At 43.5% G+C, this 21,672-nt stretch overlaps 1 protein-coding gene across 1 annotated transcript in view; it reads left to right on the top strand.

The window, feature by feature from the left end:
- Positions 1–21,672, top strand: part of CEP85L (centrosomal protein 85 like) — a 415,641-nt gene that overhangs the window by 368,082 nt on the left and 25,887 nt on the right. Inside the window, exons 10-11 of the mRNA XM_069235375.1 lie at positions 685–735; positions 14,570–14,677. Of these exons, the coding sequence (XP_069091476.1) occupies positions 685–735; positions 14,570–14,677 (159 nt within the window). The remainder of the gene's footprint in view (positions 1–684; positions 736–14,569; positions 14,678–21,672) is intronic.

Raw genomic sequence — 21,672 nt, 5'->3', positions numbered from 1 at the left:
AGCGCAATGTACCATACCAGGTTATTGTGCATCACCTGACATCAGGAAATTGTTTAAGACACAGAAATATTGCTCCATCAGCCAAATTCGTGGTTTGTTATACAGGTACCTGCAAGTTGTCCTTGAATCTGTAATGCTGGCTAAGTTGGTGAAATTATACAATTACACAATTTGTACACCATCGCATGGTGTTCTGTGTTATTGGGAACTTTGTATAGTTTTTTTTTTCATAGTTCATGATTTTTGTATATGTATTTCCTCTGTTGCCTTACCCAGTTAATCAAATTACATACTTAACACGTGCATGAAGTCGTCGACTGTCTGTGATGTGAAAGACCCTTTTTGTGGTTGTTTCTAATCTCTTATCTGAATTGCTTAGTGATGTCATTTTAATCATTACATGGATCTCTGTGTTAATAGCTAGTGTGTCCTAGTTTTTATTATTGCATCAGATATTTCCATACCCTGCTCTGACCCTCTCACCATGGACTGTCCTTGTAGGGTGTTCAGCAATTGGCATTGTGTTTTGAAGTGTTGTACGGATATTGCTGAGTTTGTGTTTGATTATGTATTGCATGTGTTATGTTTGTTACTTGGACCCTTTCATTTTGTGAGAGCAACCTGACTTAAACATTTATCTGAAAGAGGATCCAGAATTTCACTGGTGCATGTTTGTTTTTGTAGGTCATAGACAATCAGCAGAAACAAATTGATGGAATGACACAAGAAATTACAGTAAGCATAATCTTTTTCTCATAGTTTGCATTACAGTTAACTTGTTGGGTAGCAGTGTGAATGTAACATCAGCGTTTCCCACCTAAACAGTTTCTGGCATATGTATGTTTAATGATTTCCCTCTACCACATTGGAATTTCCATAAAACATCTGTGGTGTTGACAGGGGTGTTAGTAACAGGTAATATTTTCACTCAAGTAAAACTTGAAAACATGGGTTGTGTGGTGCTGGTACAGCAGTAATCGTGACTCTGTGAAATGTACCTGTCCTAGAGAACTGTTGTTAGAGGTAAGTAACTTTTCTTCTTTCATCTCTGGCATAATGTGTCCACAATTGCTTTGGGGCAAGCAGAGTAGTCCTATTCACCTCAAGGCCTCACCCCCTTCCAGAAGACCCCAGTCTATGAAGAATTCAAATCTCAAAGGAGAGAACCACCGTATTCAGGCAGGCGCTAATCTATCCTGCTTTGGCTTTCAATTGTTCAAATTGATTATGCTTGTTCCCTTCTGCTGTATAGGATCGGATGGTGGCATATCGGCAGAATTGTGTTTTTTAACCCAATAAGAATGACCCCATTTTACTTTGCTTCGTTCAATACTGTAATCTTTACTAAGGAAAACCTGTTGTACGATGGGTGCCAGACCCAAAATATAAGTGCTTTACTATCTGCCACCTATCCACTTGATGGGACATTTGTTGGCAGGTGAGTGGCAATTCATTCATTGATGAAATAATTTTCCAGGATGGAATGGATGTGTGTTTCCCCTGATGCATCATGACATCTTCCAGAATTACAATCTTAAGTTATTAGTTGCTGATTAATGGGTACATCGTAGCTAGACATGTATTAATTTCAGTGTCCAAAGTTGTCAAGTCCTCCTTATCAGAATGCTGAAGATTTACGTGCTGAAGAGTGTGGCAGTAGTCTTAAAGGCGGCACCTTACCTGCTCCTCCGACTAGGGCTCTGCATCCTTAACAGAATCAACAGTTCCTGCATCGCCTGGGAAAACTATTTTCACTTGAAGAAAGAAGGACATTGGGATTTCTCTGTTAGGGAAGAAACTGGTGTTTATACCAGAGATGCATGAGTGGAAGAGGCACCAAGCAGGCATTCTACTTATCTGTCCCATCCCTCAATGATCTCTTAGTAGGCCCTACGGAAGGAGTAAGATCTTCTTTATATATATATTGCTGAAGAGTCTGTGACAAACCAGATAGGTTTAAGATATCAATGATGATACGAGTAAGGGTCTCCAACATACCCATTACGTGTGCTGTCTCTGTAAATACCATTCAACAGCTAATTGACACTATGATTTCAGCCACTTCACTGCTACTAAATCCTTGAAGTAACTTGCTCCATTTAGTAAATATTTGCCTTTCAAGAGAGAAATACACAAAGCAGGCACTTTGGCCTTCATAGGAGAATGGCGGTCATCAGACTGCCAGCCTCGCAGCGGCAGTCTTACCAACAGCCTCACAGTGGCGGTCTTACCACTGCGGACCCAGCGGTAAAGACTGCCGCATTACAAGTTGTGGGATTTGGCTGAAGCCAAACCACCACAACATGGCCTGGCCCACTGGTGTGGTCATACCAATGCGGCCGGCGGTCTGCTCCTCCGGGCTGGCGACATGCCTCCGCCCGCATTACGAGGCAGCAAACCGCCATGAAAACCGTGGTGGAAATGCATCAAGCAACAGGAATCCCCATTCCTGTCGCCGGCACACACCCCCCACACATCCACACACTTGCTAACATCCCCCCACCCAACCACACGTATCCATACAAACACCTCTACCCGCTCTCACACCGACCCCCCCCCCACTAGCACTCTCACATACACACCACCCTCCACATACATTCACACCTCCACCCACCTCCGCATTCATGCACACCCCTCCACACACACATACATTCACTCACTCCCCCTCCGCATACGCACACTTGCGCACACACACCCTAATCCGCACACACCCCCCCACTCACTTGCCGACTTGCACACATGCACCCCCACTCACATGCATTCCAATACACACACCTACTCACAAACACCCCGGCTCCCCCTCCCCTGCGAATACATGCAGACACACCCACTTGCTCGCAAACACGTACTCAGACACCCCCATTCGCACACATACACGCACTCAGACCGATACACCCACCCCTCTGCATACAAACGCACTTGCACCCCGACACCTCCCCTCCCCATCACATACATGCAGACACACACAGCCTCTACGCACACATACATACATACATACATACATACACACATGCACACCCATTCAGGCACACACACACATGCACCCAAAACACCCCCCCCGCCCCCCCCCCCCCCCCCCCCCTTTCGCATGATCAACTTACCTTTTCTTGCGAGGTGGTTTTCTGGGAGGGGATGGGTTCTGGCGTTTTCCACTGCCAGCACCGGACCGCCGACAGGACTCTGCTATGCCGTATTACGTATCGTAATACGGCGGGCAGTGTCTTGTTGCCGTGGCTGTGCTGGTATGTGGAACCGCCTCTTCAACTCCGTCAGCCAGACTGACTGAGTTGGATTTCCGCCTGTTAATGGACGGAAGTCCTTTCAGGTTTTCTAATATGGGGGTCAGCAGACCGCCAGCACTTGGCGGTCTGTTGACTGCAGCGGCTTTGGCGGTCTTTGACAAAGACCGCTGAAGTCGTAACAAGGGCTTTAGTCTCTTCACCGTAGACCTTTAAAAAACAAAACCCATCTGGAACTCTATTTTATGGAAAAATTTAAGAGAGACTCCCTTCCAACCCTGTGGGTTAAGGTTTAGTAGACCTCAAATCTATTATTGCTAGTTATATCGACTGTTAAGAGTGTATAGAATCCAAGCAAGCTAGTAGGAGATGGCCAGTATTGCTGAAGGAGCAGGTTTTTGTAGTCGTTAAAGCCATAAAGTGCAGGTGCAACGATTAAAAGTGCAATGTGACTGGAATAAGATTAAAACTGCATCAGTACTCATGGTGACTAAAATGCTTAGGCTGTTACTAAAATTAAATACATGTGCAAGAGACAAGCCTCTAAAAACTATAGCCAACCAATTAAAGCCGCATACACCCAATGAGACATATGGGACTATGGTGTTGTTAATGAAACAAGTAGTCAGTAGATGGGGATAACGAGGGTTAGGAACCCAAAGGCATGTGATGCCCAGTCAATAGGGTGCAGTTCACCAGGTTTGACGTTTAGTTACGTTACCTTCCTTACTGAGCCTAAATAACAACCATAAAGAATCAAGGACCGGGGTTAGGGCTGAACTCAAGACTGTTGAATTATCTAATTGCACTCCTTTCCTCCTTCTCCTGGAGCCAAGGCCTCTGCCTTTTTCATGAATCGCTGTAAGAATTTCACCAAGACGGAGTTCAGCCTAATTTCCTACGGATCAAAGCAGGCTAGCACAGCCTCTGGGAAGGACCTTATGCCCTGATCATTCAACCTTCTTTGTAGCCGATTCTGCCATTCCTCCATAAGGGTGGAGCACAAGCACAGTAGATGAATTGCCTTCGTGGCCCTGATTGTAAAGCTGGCATTTCACCTACCTCTCCTGTCTTTTCCATGCGGGATAGTAAATTGAGGTCGGGACTATCCCCATCCTATATTTCAAGAACTGTACCTTAGACCAGTTGTTATAAGGTTCGTCTAGATAGCTCTGTGGTTTTAGCCACGTATAGTTATGAAGAGTCACCCAGCCATGTTTACGACGAGACAGGCAAGCCTCGTCCTCTAACAGTGAAAGCAATTGTGTGCTTGCTTTTACCAGACATTTGAACTCCTGATGGCTACTGGGTAAGTCCCAAGCACTTGTTAAGTCAAGAGTGCTCAAGGCCTACAACAGGTAGGACCTTGCTGGAGAGCTTTGCTTTGTTTCCAGTTCGGACCAGCGATAATAGCCCAGAAAATCTTCTTTGACAGACCTGAATTTATGGCAGCACCTCATAAAAAACGCGTAACAATGCAAAACTTTAGCCTTATCTGGCATGGAGGTGAGTTGGCAGGAAGCTGAAAAGCTGATCTGTAAATCTTGAGCAGCATTTTGTCTAGTATTGCCCTGTCCCACCCCTTTCAGGCCCCACTTCTGTAAGCTAAGATCGCAAGAATCTTTGCTTGGGCCACCTGTAGGATCGGCATGAGCGTAGGAGCTTTTAGTTTTGTGTAGAGGAACTTGATGCCCACTGTCAATGTATTGCCCTTCTTACTGTTTTGACTAATTGAGCGCAATCTTATTGAAGAAGACTTCCAGGTACTTAAAGCTTTTAGTTGACTCTAACTTTTCTTGATCCAGGAACCACGTTGATTTTTGAGATCTAGTCCCTCAAATAGCTGCGATCTTAACTTTTTGTTGATTGTCAAGCCATTGCTTATTGAAAAAAACTGAGATGCCGTCAAGGAGGCGCTGCAATCCAACCTTTGTTCTGCTAATGAGGACTAGATCATCCACATACAACAAATTTGAGATATAAATGCCCCCCAATTTGAGCAGGTGATAATTAATTGAGTTTAATATGGGAGTCACATCTGATTAGAACAGGTTAAATAATGTTGGTATGAGGACGCAGCCCTCCTTAAGCCGATGCATGGTTTAAATTGGCCTGGACAAGCAAGAGCCATCTCTGATTTTTATTCTAACCCAAGTATCTTTGTGCAGAAGTTCCAGGGCTCTTAATAGGCCACCCGGGATGTAAAGGAGGGCCTGTTTCTGTCAAAGCCTTCCCGGGTTGACCCTATCGAACACAGACTTGTTTTTGATGAAACCTAAGTAAATTGGGCGGCTTTTGGATTTTGCCCGGTCAGATTATAGGAAGAGTGCCATTATGTTAGCTGAGGTCCCTGTGTGCTTAGTGAACCTGGTTTGATTTGGGGAATAATGTTTTTAGCCTCAACCCAAAGCTGTAGCTCTTCTAATAAGACCACTGCAAAGTATTTGGCATTTCTTCAATTAAAGGAACAAAGTGGTAGTTCTCAGGGGCCCCCTTGAATACCGAAGCGAGAATCAAGTCTAGGTATGAAGGAGGGTTACAGTTCGGATGCAGGATAGTGGAAAAAAGCGGTGTTAATTGTGCGACCCAGAATGCTGGATCTTCCTTATAAACAGCTGGTGGAATTCCACACAGGCCTGGGGCCTCATCTTTGCAGTTTGTTTCTGAACTTGACTAACAGTGATAGATCACCAGGATGCTTTATGATCACTGCTCCAGGACTGAAGTGGCAAAAATTTGGTGGCCTCCAGGCCCTCTCCTTGTGCATGATGCTGATTCGGCTGGGCTGGCAGGTTGAAGTGATCAAGAAAGAAGTGGTACCAAGTTGGCTCTGGGATATTGGAGGAGGCCACATTTGGGAGATATTGGCCGACTCCATTTACAGTCCACCACAAATTTGCGGAATTATTTGACCTGACATTGTGCAGTAGTTTTGACATAAAGAGTTTAATCTCTCCTGTCAATTGATCTTTTTCTCCTCCTTTAGCATTCTTCTTGCCTCCCTCGGCTTATATAATAATATTGGATCCCTGGGAGGCTTTTTAAGGGCTCTCCACAGCCAGTTTGCTCTCCGTTTTGCCCTTCTGACTGAGTTGTTGATTCCCCATCCTTGGGAAATGGTCATATCTTGTGATTTAGGTTTCTTTTTGGGTAAGACAGGCTTAACCTGCTGACTTGTGAATTTTCCAGTGAAGCTTATCCAACAAGACACAGGGTCTCCCTCAGGTGTATAGGTGGATGACAATAGTTGTTTGGCACCTAATAGGTTTGAGGTTGTGTACCCTTTAGTTCCTTGGTCTTCAGTGCAAGTAAATTCATCAAAACCAATATCAAGGATTATCTCTTGGGTGGTGGTCGCTGCCCATTTTTATGCCAAAGCCAAAAGAAGAGACAATGTTTAGCAGAGGGGAGACTGACCAAGGTATAGTAAAAAAAAAAAAAAAAAAGAAAGATGAGCCAGGTGAGGTTAAGTATGAGAAGCCAGGCGGTTTGTCCAGGAGTATGCAGCCATTTAAAAAGCTCTGAGGCCAAGATTTTCAAGATTGCCTTGTAAGGTCCAACCTTTCTTATCAACTTAGTGCCACCCCAGGGTATTTTGAGGCATAGTCATCCAGTGGCTATTGTGTGCTTCTGTGATCTCATTTACTGGTTGTGTGCTCATTAGCCACATATCGAAACCACCAGATATAATGAGATCTGTACTGAGCCACTCCGACCTTGACCCTATTATGAAATCCATCAATTTGTCAGAGACCTCTTTCCTTGATTTGGCATCTGGGTGAATATAAATGTTTGCCAAGGTGATTCTCTTGGTTAGACCATTCAACGTTTTGAGTGACAATTCTACTGTTTGGAGCCCTGCATCTTCACTATCTTGCTCCCAGGACTCAATTGTGCTGGTGATGGATACATAAGTGGCAAGACAACCCATACTGTGCCCGTACTTATGTTGTTTGATTCAAGGGATGAAGTGATTTGTATAACCCTCCAAATGATGAGGCATCTGTGACCAGGTCTCTTGTAGTAGAATAATTTTGAAAGAACAAAGGTATTGGAGGATTTTTGGGTCTCCCAATGTATTTGCCAGTCCATTGATGTTCCAGTAGCATATTTTAAACACTAACTAACTCACTAACTTTGACATCATCTCTGGAAGTGTAGATAGCTTATCAATAACAGGGGGCACGCTACTGTGTGCCCGCCTATGTCCTTTTTATCAAGTGTTTAGGTTTGAAATATTTTAGTAAATTCTTGCTATGTACATAGCTAAGGTGTTTAGGCGGTTGATCTGTATGTCTGTTTTATTTGCTTGGAAGTACATTGCCTCTACTGAGCTCTGCAAGATTCAGAGCACTGTTGCCCAGATCGTCTCCTGAGACCCTTGGGGTTCCTCATTGCTAATTATAATAGGGGTGGATTGCTTCAGAGTTTCGTTGCCCTACGAGGCCAGCATTTTCTCCCATTCCTTTGAGTGGACATATGAGAGATCATTTGCAAGGATTTGTGGGTCATCCTCAGTATGGGCTGCGTGATTTGATCCATTTCTCTGTAAATTTTTGCATCCTTTGTGGCCTGTTTCTCTAGATGGTGACAGCGCTCCCTTTAGGAGTCTAGATATAGCTGGGCTGGAGACGCCATATACAGTTTGATAGGCTGAGGGGGCCACAGACCCGTGAGGGGCCCACTTTTTTCCCTCTTCCTCTTTTGGCGAAATTATATGAGACCGCTCCAATCATGACAAACTAAATGAGGGCTGCGTTCAGTCTCCCACAGCCATAAGTTTGAAGTTGGTCTGCCCGATTGTTCTCTCAAGCCCTTCTGGTTTCTCTTGCTGTGAGGGGCTACGGAGAATGCACATGCTGGGATTAACGGGCTGCTCCTTGTCTCTGCCTTGGACAACAAGGGCAGCAGGGGCATTCTCGTTGAGGGGGGGGGGAGGGGAGATCCTTGGTGGCTTCAGGACTCTTTAAGACCCTTGTAACATCCTGGGCTCTCTTCCAACCGAGGGAGGGGCAGATTCCTTTTACGAACAATCACGGTTGGGCTTAGGGGGTGGGCAACCCCTTGATGTTGGTGTTACTGGTGAAAATGGCTGCCCCAGGATCTTTTAGAAAGTTAAACTTGGCTGAAAGCAGTTTGTTAATAGTACCTGTTGCAGCTGCATGCATTGTTGATTCTGGCTTGTGTACAATTGTTGGTGTTGAAATTAATGGTACAATCTGGTATGGGAAGACCGAATGTGCTGAGTGAGCTGTCCTCTTTCTCTTCTTTAGAGTCACCTCATGACGAAAAATGCGTCAAGATAGCTAGTCTCCTGACTGTGATCGTTTTGCCCCGTCTCCAGGTAGCGCTCTGTACTGCTGTGAATATACTTTTAAAATGGCCAAACTGACAAAGTGGCGAGACGGAAGTGGTTACGTGCGGTAGCAGGCAGCAGGGGGAGGTGCAAGCTGCACCAGACCAGCTCTGGCTGCTTCGGCCCCTCCCCCTACAGACACCAACCACCTAGGGTCTTTTGCAAGCCTCCACTGTGGGGCCCACTGTAGACTGGTTGATTCCTATGATACTCCTGTTACAAGTTATGGGTGGACTGATGGAAGATAGTCTAGCGCCAGGGGTTGTATCCTTAGGCCACAGCACCTTTCCCACCGCCTGGTGTTTAGTGGTAGTTTAATGTTCAATGTCTAACGATTGTATTAGCTTTCCACGGTCTTTCCACTATCTTTCCTCTGTCAAAGCAGAGACGAAGACAAAGTGTGCCGCCTCACCCCTTCCTTAAGATGTTGACTTGCACCATTGGAGGAGGGCATGAGCACGCACAGTCTCTTTTGTGATGAGTTGTAGATCTAAAATTCTTGCGGTGACTTGTGTCTGCTCCACTGTCACTCGGTAATCGACTGTGCGTATCAGGCAGTAAATTTAGCAAGCCTATGGAGTGTAGATATTGGAGGTCAAAAAAGCCTTTAGCTGGATGAGGACAAAGACGCATTGCTATGTTTGTTTTTTGTATGGCCAGAGGGGTTCCATATATTTTTATGTTTTCCACTTTAACTCCAACTGTAGTTATCAGCTTTTCTACTGTAAAAGTAATCTACTTTATTGACCACCCATCTGATATGGTAGAGGACTCGGATACTCTGCATTTCTTGGCAGTGTTCAAGCTGGCTGCTAAAGGTTTCAGCAAGATCAGTTGGTAGGTAGTGGAAGTTACTGGTGATTTTTCTTTTAGTAAGTAGAATATCTAGGACAGGGTACCATTCCATATCTTGAAGAACATGTTTTTGGTGACTGGCACTTAAGTTTTAGTCCATCCAGGCGCACAGATGCAAATGTCGGCAAGTGTTGAGAATGATATATATATATATATATATAGCACAATGGATGAGGCACCTGCTGTGTTACTTATATGGGTTCATTCGCCTCCTGCTTTATCCAGCACAGGCAGAAGTGGTCAGATGGCAGACTCTCCTATGCAGCAAACAATAGATAATGCAGAGCTTGTATCGATTGCATACCTTGTGTAGCATCATCTGTCTTTGTTTTAACGATTTTTGTTGGGAGTATCGGACCTAACATCACCTTGGTCAGATTAGTAAAGGGCATTTATAGACTTCTAAAAATCAGTTCTAGAACTAAGGCACTTTTTGTCTTAATTGTGCTACCTAACCCAGATTCCAAAGATTAAGTGGTTTCTGGATGTCCTGGCAAGATTAATCCACAGACTCCTTTTGTATTTGGGCTCCATTAGTAGGAGTAGAACTTTCCCTTAGGTCTGAGATGTCTAATTGACGTGTACATTGAGCGTTGGAGGCCTACACCCTATATTGCACTATGTAAAATTGCTTTAAACTTTACTTTGGCTTTTCCTGGATGCTAGTGTAACCTACTTATTTTTATTGGGTAATGTCTTCCCAAGAAGTGTTGACGGCCTTGACAAAGAAATCAGAAGTTAATGTCAAAGTTGTATGTATTTGTGGTACCTGTCGGAACCTACAGAGTTGCATAAATCTGTCTTTGAGCCAAGAGTGGCTACTTCAAAACTGGCTTCATGTGCTTCTGAAAAGAATAATCATGTACTAAATAAGCATTTCACATTATTTAATGAATCAACAGCTGAAACAACAGGTGGCTTCAAGCAAGGAATTTAGTCTAAAATGGCTATTGTGGACTCTCCTTTCATAAGGTGTCTATGGGTATTTCCTCTGTTGTCAATTGAAGATAAACTTCCCAGGCTTTCACTAGGCAGTTTTGTTGGCATCAATTAGAAATGACACTGTGTTTGAGTCACTTTAGATCAGTCACCTAGAATCCACTCACCACTTTACATTATAGGAGAAGAACTGTGATGACTGGCCCATAGCTTTCTTGCAGGCTGAATGTTTTCTCTAAAAATGTGCCATTGAACACCGAGATTAACTATAGCAAAAAGGTAAACGCATGCACTTTGAGGAACCTAGCATAATACCAATGAGTAGATTTTTTGGCAATAATACAAATATCACCTATTTTAGTTTGCAAAATGAATACACTTTGGGACTTCTATCTAAACTGCAACGCGACAGAAAGGGAAATTGTGAATGCAGCTGCGAAGGATAGTCACTGACCTATTTTGGAGTGGCATGTGTTAGCATTGGAAGAATATGAGGCAATAAAAGGTCCATGCTCTGCCTCATCCTGCAAAATTGGTTCTAAATGTTCCAAGTTATGGATTTTTATAACAGTTGACCTCTGCTGGACCCACTGTTGTAGAACAGTGCTGAAATATGATCACAACTTCAGCTTCTGAACTGCTGTACAATATTTTGGCCCATTCCTGATGTTTTTGTGTAACATTAAGCAAAGGTTTTGTTATTATAGATAGGAGTAAATCTTCTCTTAATTATAGTGGTAATAAGTCATTAATTTTAGGTGAGAGTTTTTTAAGCTTTAGGTTTGATGTCCTTCTGCACTTTCTTTCTGAGTCTCATCTGAAAGAAAAATCCTGTTTGGGTTTGATAGCGTATTGAAGCTAAACCCAATGGTTACTTAAAGTAGTAATAATGCCTAGAATTCAATTTGCGGTGCAGGACACTTTTTATCATATTGTAGGGTTCCCTGTTATTTTTTCCTGGTCTCCATCTAGGTACTAAATTTTACATTTTTCTGGGGTAAATGATATGCACTTATATACGATTAAGTACATTAGTACTTAAAAGGTTCAAGCGATGACAAATGCCATTTATGTCAACACTGAAAATATCTGATTGCTCAGTCTGTTTTAATAGAATGAGCTAAACAGAATCATTTTTCTGGAGCTATTAATAAGCTTCATTGAAGAAGAACAATATCCTCTCCTATGTATCTTTTCTTTACAAGTGCAGTTTACAGTACTGAGAAGGACAGTCTGCCTTTTGGTAGCAATGATCTTTCTAATCTGTTGACTGTTAGAGCAATACTGGAAACTATTTTTGGTCACTTGTCCTTTGCTGCACCAACAGGAGCAGACTTTCCGAGTGCCACTTGTGAAAGAGAAACCTCAGATCCCAGAGGTCCATCTATTAGCATTCCGTGATGCCTTTGGCAGCACCCTTCTTTCAGCTATTTGTGTGTTATGACAACAGGATTTGCAATTCTGGCCTACTGTCGTATGGTAGGGCTGCACAGCATCAGGCAGGTTGTACTTTGTGGGCTTGGCTGGAGCAGGAGAGGCATGCTTCAGCTGGATTGTGAGAGAAGAATAGCTCATGCACTGCTGATCTGAGAGGCTGTTTTCCCAGGTTTGTTGATTGCAATTAGTATAGGGAGTTTGAACTTGGCATAGATTGCTATTAAGATAAATTACTGAAAAATAATGAATTCCTTGTCTTGCATCCTCCTCATCCCGTTGACCAGATGGTACATGCTGATCCTGCAGTGGAACCTGAGATTTCAGAAGGCACAGCCCCATACCTACCTCTCTGACTTTGTCCCTATCTTTCAAGAGACGGCTCAGAACTTAGTGTGGTGGCAGACTAGGGCCAACCTGACAATTGGCAGGTAACTCCCCTTTCCCCACCCCAGAAGTCAGCACTGTAACCAATGCATTTATACTGGGTTATGGACCACCGTCTAGGGGGGTGAGGATCTGGGGTCTTTGGTCTGATTCCTTTGCAGCTTCAGGCTATCTTCCTGGTCCTAAGAGCCTTCCTACTGACCATCCAGGGAAGGATGGTGGATATTCCGAATGGCAACACAACCACAAAGAGGTACTACAACAAGCAGGATGGGCTGGGTTCCTGGATTTTGTGCCAGGAGACTCCTGTGTATCTGGCCCAGCAGACGATATCTTTGGTATCCAACTAGCTAACAGGGTCCCTGAATGCCAGAGCAGATGAGATGAGCTGATGACGGCTTATATACCTCGAGTGGCGTATCCATTCCGAGATGGCACAGGGCACCTTATAACAATGGGGCATGCACTGGCTTGATCTGTTTATCACAGTCAAGGGTGCACGGTGTCAAAACTTTTGCACTGTATGGTTACCAGCAAAATGGTAGTTGGGCGATACATTCCATTTCCAATGGGACTCAGGTCTCCCAAAAACATTTCCACCACTGCTTCTCCTACCATGATTTCTTAGACAGTTTTGGTCCCCAGTAGTCATAATAATCCAAGACTGAGCCGGGAGAGTGTGGTACCCAGACCTGCTGAGCCTATGTATTTCCTTCCAATCTGGCTACCCCTTCAGGAGAATTTCTTGTCTCAGAAACATGGGAGCGTTCTACCTCCGAATTTCCTCATCCTACTTCTCCATTCAAGGGGATTAAGAAGCAACAGTTAAATTCTTTACACTTGTTTCTTGAAGTGCAAAATGCCATTTTTGCAGTGAAACATTCATCTGCAAAATTAATCTATGCTGGATGCTGTGAAAGATTTATGACCTCAAGTATGATATGTCATGTAGGGCATCTGCAGGCCAAACTCTCAGATGTTCGTTTTGTTGTTATGCCATCACGGTCTTGGAGTCATCACAGTTTAGGGTTATTTGTTGGCCCTTTCAGCCTTTTTATGTTTGTCTGATCAGCACTCTCGCTTTAAATCACTTGTTGTGATGCATTTTTTTGAGATCCTAATACATATGTTACTTCCAAAACCAAGTGTCATACCTCAGCGGTATCTAAATCTAGTTCTAATGTTCCTTATGTACATGCCATTTGAGCATATACTCATTTGTCCACTATAGTTTCTCGCAATCAAGACAGTCTTATTGCCATCACTTCTGCTACATGACTTTCTTTCAGGAAAAATGTTTGCCTCAGACTCAGGCTACCTTCCTTCCATGTTGCCCAGCCAATCACCCTGCTAACATTTTTCACTCTGGCCCACCCCTCCAGTGTGACCCTAAAAGTTCTTTACTTTCGAGTTTCTACATTGACTGGAGCAAGAGGCCATTGAAACCAAGCAAGCCAAGGAGGTGCACAAGAGGTGTCTTTCCAGGTGAATAGCCCCTTGCATTAAAATCTGCTGCATGCTAGTGAAGAAGAAACCTCTAGAGGCCTGTGGGCTCATTCCATTAGGGCAAAGGTCGCTACAGTATAACTGGCAGGTATTGGTTCTGGATATCTGCCAGGCTGTGATATCTGCCACAGCACGTTTACGAAACACTACTGCCTTGATAGCCAGCTCCAACACAGGAGGGCCATTTTGCTCACTTGGTCCTTCAAGACTTCCTAGTTTGAGGCACTCCTCAGACCCACCACCTTTGGGTGTTACTGCTGTGATATCTATTCTAAAGGGAATTAATCTGTAGTTAAGTTTCCATCAGAAGAACAAGTTACTTACCATCAGTAACGCTTTTGCTGGTGGATCCTCTATTTAACTGCAAATTCATCACTGTTTCCCCATCTCCCCGTTCTGTGATATTGAATTTCGACCATCATAATAAAGTTCCCCGGCACACTGCCGCCTGCAGTTTGTTACAAATACCCCACTCCTGGGGGTGTGGAAGGAGAAAGCTCAAGAAACAGGTGTCAGTTTCCAGTGGTGGTGCTAGTATATGGTACTGCTCCATTACTTCCACAGCGGTATGATGTCACTGCAGAGCTACATAGCAACGCCTACTGGCCCACATGGAGCATTGCTAAAAAAAAAAAAAAAGAATTTAAAAAATAAAATCTCCAGATCTGGCCTGCAGCCTGGGTTTATTCAAATATGCGGTTGGATAGCTTATCCACTAGATAGAGTATTACAGAAGGTAAGTAACTTGTTCTTCTGGGTTAAGAAGGAACAAAGCAATTTGTGCTATTTCTTTTGCTACTAAAATAAAACTTTTAACTCCAGTCCATAATTGGTTACATCTACTTTATCGTAGGCTAGAGAAGCGAAACTTGTTCAAGAGAGCTTAACCGTGCAGCAGATGAAGAGTGAACTTGCAAAAAAAGAACAAAGTATACAACATTTACAAGACATTTTAAGTGAAGTAAGTACAGTTGATTCAGAATTTAGGAGAGTGGCACTTAGCTTCCTTAACAGTATTTATTTTAATAAATTGGCAAATCCTTAGGTCTATATTTCAAGTGAGCCACCATGTTTCAGAACTAATTTTTTAAGTATGTTTTCATCTTGGGGTTATTGCTGTTTTAGCACGTGTTGTTTCCAAATGTTGGAAGTGTGGTGTACCAGATCAGGAGCACGTAGGGCTAATGTGTACTAAGTGTACTTCTAAAATACAGCCTTCTTGCCCCAGCATCATTTACTACCTGAGATGCTTTCTTCAGAAAGTTCTTTCCCCAAACACATTTTGGAACATGTTCTATAGAGATCCATTCAAAAAGTCATACATTTCCTTATTTTTCATTTCCAAAAACCACCCACCCAAGTACAGTCATAAGTTGGAGTTTTTATAGAGTTTGAGGAAAACTGCCCAAAAGGGGCAAACACTATTGCTCATTAATGCATATGTCAATCCAAGATACAAGATCCTCAGGACCTATGTGCCAAGAACCATCCTATGCTGACTTCTGAGCCTACTTCTTCAAGCAAGGACTTGCACAAAACACATTGTTCATGCTTAAGAAACCAGGCCTACCAGGTAACCAAATGGAGGGAATGCTCAGAACTTGATCTCTATTCAGTCCTTGCTGAACAAATATTGTTTGCCTTAGCTTCACGGTGGGCACATTGTGTGGTTACTGACAAGACAGCTCCAGAAATATCTGCTGCTAGTGAGAATTGCCAGATTGCAGCAATGTCTGATTGTAAAGCCAACAACAGACTTGTACTAGTTCCTGCTTTTAACCCTGTCTGAGATACCTAAACTAAGTAGTCTTTCCAGATACTTAGTCTTTATTAGTATTGACAATCCTTTATCTCTTCAGCCAACACGTTAGCTGAGAAGCCCTTGCAGAGAGTGAGGGTGACACAGAAAGGGTTGCACAAATTGTTTCCACACCTAATCTGCAATATCTTTGTGCATTTTTCTACCACGTGTGACCATGCTGCATAATTCTTATGAAGAACTGCAATAAAAATCTTCCCATCTTCTGTGGCAGGGATCCTCAGGAAATGACATGAAGTGGAAATTCCCACCTCTTTACCATTACCCTCTCCAAACTTCGTTTTTGTCTCCCGAAACTCAGCTGAAAAAGACTTTAATAGTAAACTACAACATGGGGTTTCTTTTCATAATAAACCTTCAATGTCAGTCATTGACTAAATTACAACTTAAAGCTGAATTCTTCACCCTCATTTATAGGCTCACTGCAGTGGAATGTAGCTTTTCTTGTGCAGAGAATCATTGTATCCACCTTGCCTGCCATTTACAGCAAAAAGGAATCTATAGCAGTCCATATTGTTTTGGAACTGGCAGAAGGGCCTGGTACAATATGTTTGATGGCATGTGTAGCTGTAGTGTAGATAAGCATACTCAGCATACTTGTCCCATTTAGTGTTGGGTCTGGAAGGTTGCAAGTTTTTTGTTTTAAAATGTTTCGGGTCACGAGGAAGAAAGACTCCTCCTATTTCTGGCCAGGGCCATTGTCTCTATTTTCAGATTTTCTTCCGCTGTCAGGTTCTGCCGTGTTCTTTTAAAGCTCCAGTTCAAAACCGTTTTAGGCCTCTTCTGTTTGAGAAACCTCTCTGAAACCGTTGGTATTGTTCATCAAACGCGATACTCTATCCCTTTGTGTTCCGGGACCGAAGAAATCTTATTTGATTCAAAGTTTTTCAATTAAGAACCTTAAGGCTGCACCTTTCGGGCAGCCATTTTCTCCATCTCACACCTCGGAGAACTAAATCCTAATGGAGCGGATGCCTTTCACTTCAGTTCAAAGTGTCATTCCAAATTTCCGTGGGCCAATCAACATTAGGCCTGCAACTTCTGCCTGTCTCCAGAACATAAAGAAGACTGTGAAGCCTGCCAGTCTTTCTGCTAGAAAAAGACTCTGCAAATAGACAAGCCTGTCGCTGAGAAATGCAGAGGCAAGAAGTTGAGGAAACGCCAGACATTTTCCGACTTCAAGACACCATATTGAACACTGAACAAGAGCAGGGACTTTGCAAAGGTTCAGCTACTGAAGAGGAGCCTTTTTCGATTGAAGATTCAGACTTCGAAGACTAAATTACTCTTGAGAAGTAGGAAATCCCTCTAGAAATTAAGCTCATTGATGCTTCGGACAAACAAGTTTCTGCTCAGGCAGCAAATAAATAACATATTGCCAATACACAATGACTCCTTGCGGGATATGACCATGCCCTATTGCAACGAAATGGAGAAGATGCTCCAATACCTCCCAGAGGAACAGAGAAAAAGGAGACATGAAATTGTTAATGAGTGTCAATTAATATCCAACATTTCCATCCGTTGTGCTTTAGACTCGGCTGATACAGCAGCAAGACACATAAACATGTGTCCTCTTAGGAGGCCAGCATGCATGACTATGCATTTCCAATTTCAAACAGGAGGTACATCAAACAACTTTAAATGTACCGTTCGACAAGGAGCGTCTTTTCAGGCCACAAGTAGACCAGGCGTTAGAAAAGACAAAGAAAGATAGCAAGATGGCAAAATCTATGGGGATGCTCCAACTTCCTGCCGCTTGTGGTGCTTTTCGTGGGCCCCAGTATGAAACAGCCTCTGTTAGCGCATCTGACCTTAATAAGTAAACTTACAAGGGGACGCAAATAGGTAGATGAACCTTTTGACTCACAATTAAGATGTTCCCACCATAGATCCAGTACAGGCAGATCAATAATCAATAACATCAAAAATCAATAGCATTAGTAATCAATAGAATCAGTAATTGTCACACACCATGTGTTTTCAGTCATGAATAACCACACCTTTTAGTAAAAGTTAGAATATTTATTTCCCTATATTAACAATGCTAAAGTCACGTAAGATAATCTCAAAATCAAATGATAAACATACAGAAAAATCACTGGCTGTCTAAATCTACGAAAGAAACGCAATCTAATCAAAGCTTGGACTACTACACATTTTAAAGTTACAGTGCAAATCAATAACAAGAATAATTGCGCTAACGATATCACGTACGTTTAGATTCAGCAAAGAAATACGTCACTCCCTATAGCAAATTCTCAATAGTGTGGATCCTTATCTAACATCAGATTAGCATCAGCATGTTGGGCTTCTTGCAAAACAATTTAGTAAACACAAATTTGGAAAACATCTAACTATGGCTCTATCAAAACAGTGCGGTTGGTACCTAGAAAGAAAAAACAAGTAGGCATAACAAACACATGGGTAAAAGAATACCTCTCCTCAAATGGATCGTCAAGCTAAGATAGTCTTCGTCATCAGTTCAATCAACAAGGCATCAGGATTCAGCATCAAAGTTCAGAAAATGCAAAGTCTTTAAGCAGTTCAAAAGAATAGAGGTAAACCCTCAAGAAGAATGGGGAGAATGGCAAATGCACAATGGCAAAATGCTGATTTCGTCTCAGTGCAGTCCGGCTAAGTTAGATTTCCTAAAACTACTTCCCAAGTCCCTGTTGGTCAAGGGATCGCATGTTCAGACTTTGTCCAATAAAACTAAAACTTCAACTCTGTAATTTCTGCTAGTACACGTTCACATGTCGCTGATTGGCTTCTCCTGTTATATCCTTATCGTTCGGCTCATCAGGCAACAATATTGTTGCAGCTTATACTCCAGTCAGTGTCTCCATTGTTCTCCTCCTGAGAAAGTCAGCCTTACACATATTACACTCATAATGTAATGTTACATTTAGCAAGAACGGCATCTTCTAGCAATCGGTTCTCATGAGAGACTTTTAGCTATGAGCACATTTGGACAGTATAGTGGAAAATCACAATTTAATTCTTTAAGACAGCCATTTTATTAATCGGTTTAGAAGTACAGCTTGACATGAGGCCATGCAACCAGGCCAAGACCTCCGCCAAGTGAAGGCTTTCAATTAATAAAGCTATTACATAATACATAACCCTTAATATGATATACTACTACATTAATCAAACAAACTCCATATTTCATATTAATAAGCCATTAATAAGTACACTTTGTGAACACTGACGGCCACTCATCGTGATCACATTTTCAAATGTGTGCATTATTTTTCTCTATATTATAACATTTTCTACGCAAATCTATCACTCATACATGAATACTCATTATTATTTTTACTAAAACACCTGCGCTAGCAGTTTCATACCGCCAAACATTCCATCTCGCTGTCAGAAATGCTCACAGGATCACTTAATCTCCTCAAACAGGAACTTCAGTCTTTACTAACACAGGGAGCAATAGCACTAGTTCCTATACAACTTCAAGGAACCAATGTGTATTCCCTTTACATTCTCATACCCAAAAATGATAGATCCTTAATTCCCATCCTAGATGTCAGACCATTAAACCATTACATTATATCAGAACATTTCCATATGATAACACTCCCAATATGTGCTACCCTTGCTACAACAGGTCAGCTTTTTATCTGCACTGTATCTAAAAGACGGCTACTTTCACATTCCTATACATCCAGCACCTCACAAATATCTCAGATTTATAATTGAAGGGCAACATTACTAATTCAAAGTGCTCCATTCGGGGTCACCACAGCGCCAAGGCTGTTTACAAAATGTCTAGTGGTGGTAGCAGCTCACCTGCTCAGACAGAAAATTCATGTGAACCCGTATATAGACGACTGGCTCATCAAAGCCAACTCTCTCAAACAATGCCTCAGTCATATTCAAACCAGAATAGACTTCTGTAGGAAGTTGGCTCTGTATGTGCTATTTCAAAGTAAGGAATAGCATGCACAGAGTCCAAGGGTTCCCCTTAGAGGTAAAATAGTGGTAAAAATAGATAATACTAATGCTCTATTTTGTGGTAGTGTGGTCGAGCAGTAGGCTTATCCAAGGAGTAGTGTTAAGCATTTGTTGTACATACACATAGACAATAAATGAGGTACACACACTCAGAGACAAATCCAGCCAATAGGTTTTTATATAGAAAAATATCTTTTCTTAGTTTATTTTAAGAACCACAGGTTCAAATTCTACATGTAATAGCTCATTCGAAAGGTATTGCAGGTAAGTACTTTAGGAACTTCAAATCATCAAAATTGCATGTATACTTTTCAAGTTATTCACAAATAGCTGTTTTAAAAGTGGACACTTAGTGCAATTTTCACAGTTCCTAGGGGAGGTAAGTATTTGTTAGTTTTACCAGGTAAGTAAGACACTTACAGGGTTCAGTTCTTGGTCCAAGGTAGCCCACCGTTGGGGGTTCAGAGCAACCCCAAAGTCACCACACCAGCAGCTCAGGGCCGGTCAGGTGCAGAGTTCAAAGTGGTGCCCAAAACACATAGGCTAGAATGGAGAGAAGGGGGTGCCCCGGTTCCGGTCTGCTTGCAGGTAAGTACCCGCGTCTTCGGAGGGCAGACCAGGGGGGTTTTGTAGGGCACCGGGGGGGACACAAGTCCACACAGAAATTTCACCCTCAGCGGCGCGGGGGCGGCCGGGTGCAGTGTAGAAACAAGCGTCGGGTTCGCAATGTTAGTCTATGAGAGATCTCGGGATCTCTTCAGCGCTGCAGGCAGGCAAGGGGGGGGTTCCTCGGGGAAACCTCCACTTGGGCAAGGGAGAGGGACTCCTGGGGGTCGCTTCTCCAGTGAAAGTCCGGTCCTTCAGGTCCTGGGGGCTGCGGGTGCAGGGTCTCTCCCAGGCGTCGGGACTTTAGATTCAAAGAGTCGCGGTCAGGGGAAGCCTCGGGATTCCCTCTGCAGGCGGCGCTGTGGGGGCTCAGGGGGGACAGGTTTTGGTACTCACAGTATCAGAGTAGTCCTGGGGTCCCTCCTGAGGTGTTGGATCGCCACCAGCCGAGTCGGGGTCGCCGGGTGCAGTGTTGCAAGTCTCACGCTTCTTGCGGGGAGCTTGCAGGGTTCTTTAAAGCTGCTGGAAACAAAGTTGCAGCTTTTCTTGGAGCAGGTCCGCTGTCCTCGGGAGTTTCTTGTCTTTTCGAAGCAGGGGCAGTCCTCAGAGGATGTCGAGGTCGCTGGTCCCTTTGGAAGGCGTCGCTGGAGCAGGATCTTTGGAAGGCAGGAGACAGGCCGGTGAGTTTCTGGAGCCAAGGCAGTTGTCGTCTTCTGGTCTTCCGCTGCAGGGGTTTCAGCTAGGCAGTCCTTCTTCTTGTAGTTGCAGGAATCTAATTTTCTAGGGTTCAGGGTAGCCCTTAAATACTAAATTTAAGGGCGTGTTTAGGTCTGGGGGGTTAGTAGCCAATGGCTACTAGCCCTGAGGGTGGGTACACCCTCTTTGTGCCTCCTCCCAAGGGGAGGGGGTCACAATCCTAACCCTATTGGGGGAATCCTCCATCTGCAAGATGGAGGATTTCTAAAAGTTAGAGTCACCTCAGCTCAGGACACCTTAGGGGCTGTCCTGACTGGCCAGTGACTCCTCCTTGTTATTCTCATTATTTTCTCCGGCCTTGCCGCCAAAAGTGGGGCCTGGCCGGAGGGGGCGGGCAACTCCACTAGCTGGAGTGTCCTGCTGGGTTGGCACAAAGGAGGTGAGCCTTTGAGGCTCACCGCCAGGTGTGACAATTCCTGCCTGGGAGAGGTGTTAGCATCTCCACCCAGTGCAGGCTTTGTTACTGGCCTCAGAGTGACAAAGGCACTCTCCCCATGGGGCCAGCAACATGTCTCGGTTTGTGGCAGGCTGCTAGAACTAGTCAGCCTACACAGATAGTCGGTTAAGTTTCAGGGGGCACCTCTAAGGTGCCCTCTGTGGTGTATTTTACAATAAAATGTACACTGGCATCAGTGTGCATTTATTGTGCTGAGAAGTTTGATACCAAACTTCCCAGTTTTCAGTGTAGCCATTATGGTGCTGTGGAGTTCGTGTAAAACAGACTCCCAGACCATATACTCTTATGGCTACCCTGCACTTACAATGTCTAAGGTTTTGCTTAGACACTGTAGGGGCACAGTGCTCAT

The sequence above is a fragment of the Pleurodeles waltl genome, chromosome 5 (genome assembly GCF_031143425.1).
Source record: "Pleurodeles waltl isolate 20211129_DDA chromosome 5, aPleWal1.hap1.20221129, whole genome shotgun sequence".
Lineage (NCBI taxonomy): Eukaryota > Metazoa > Chordata > Amphibia > Caudata > Salamandridae > Pleurodeles > Pleurodeles waltl.
This window is presented reverse-complemented; position numbering and strand designations above follow the sequence as displayed.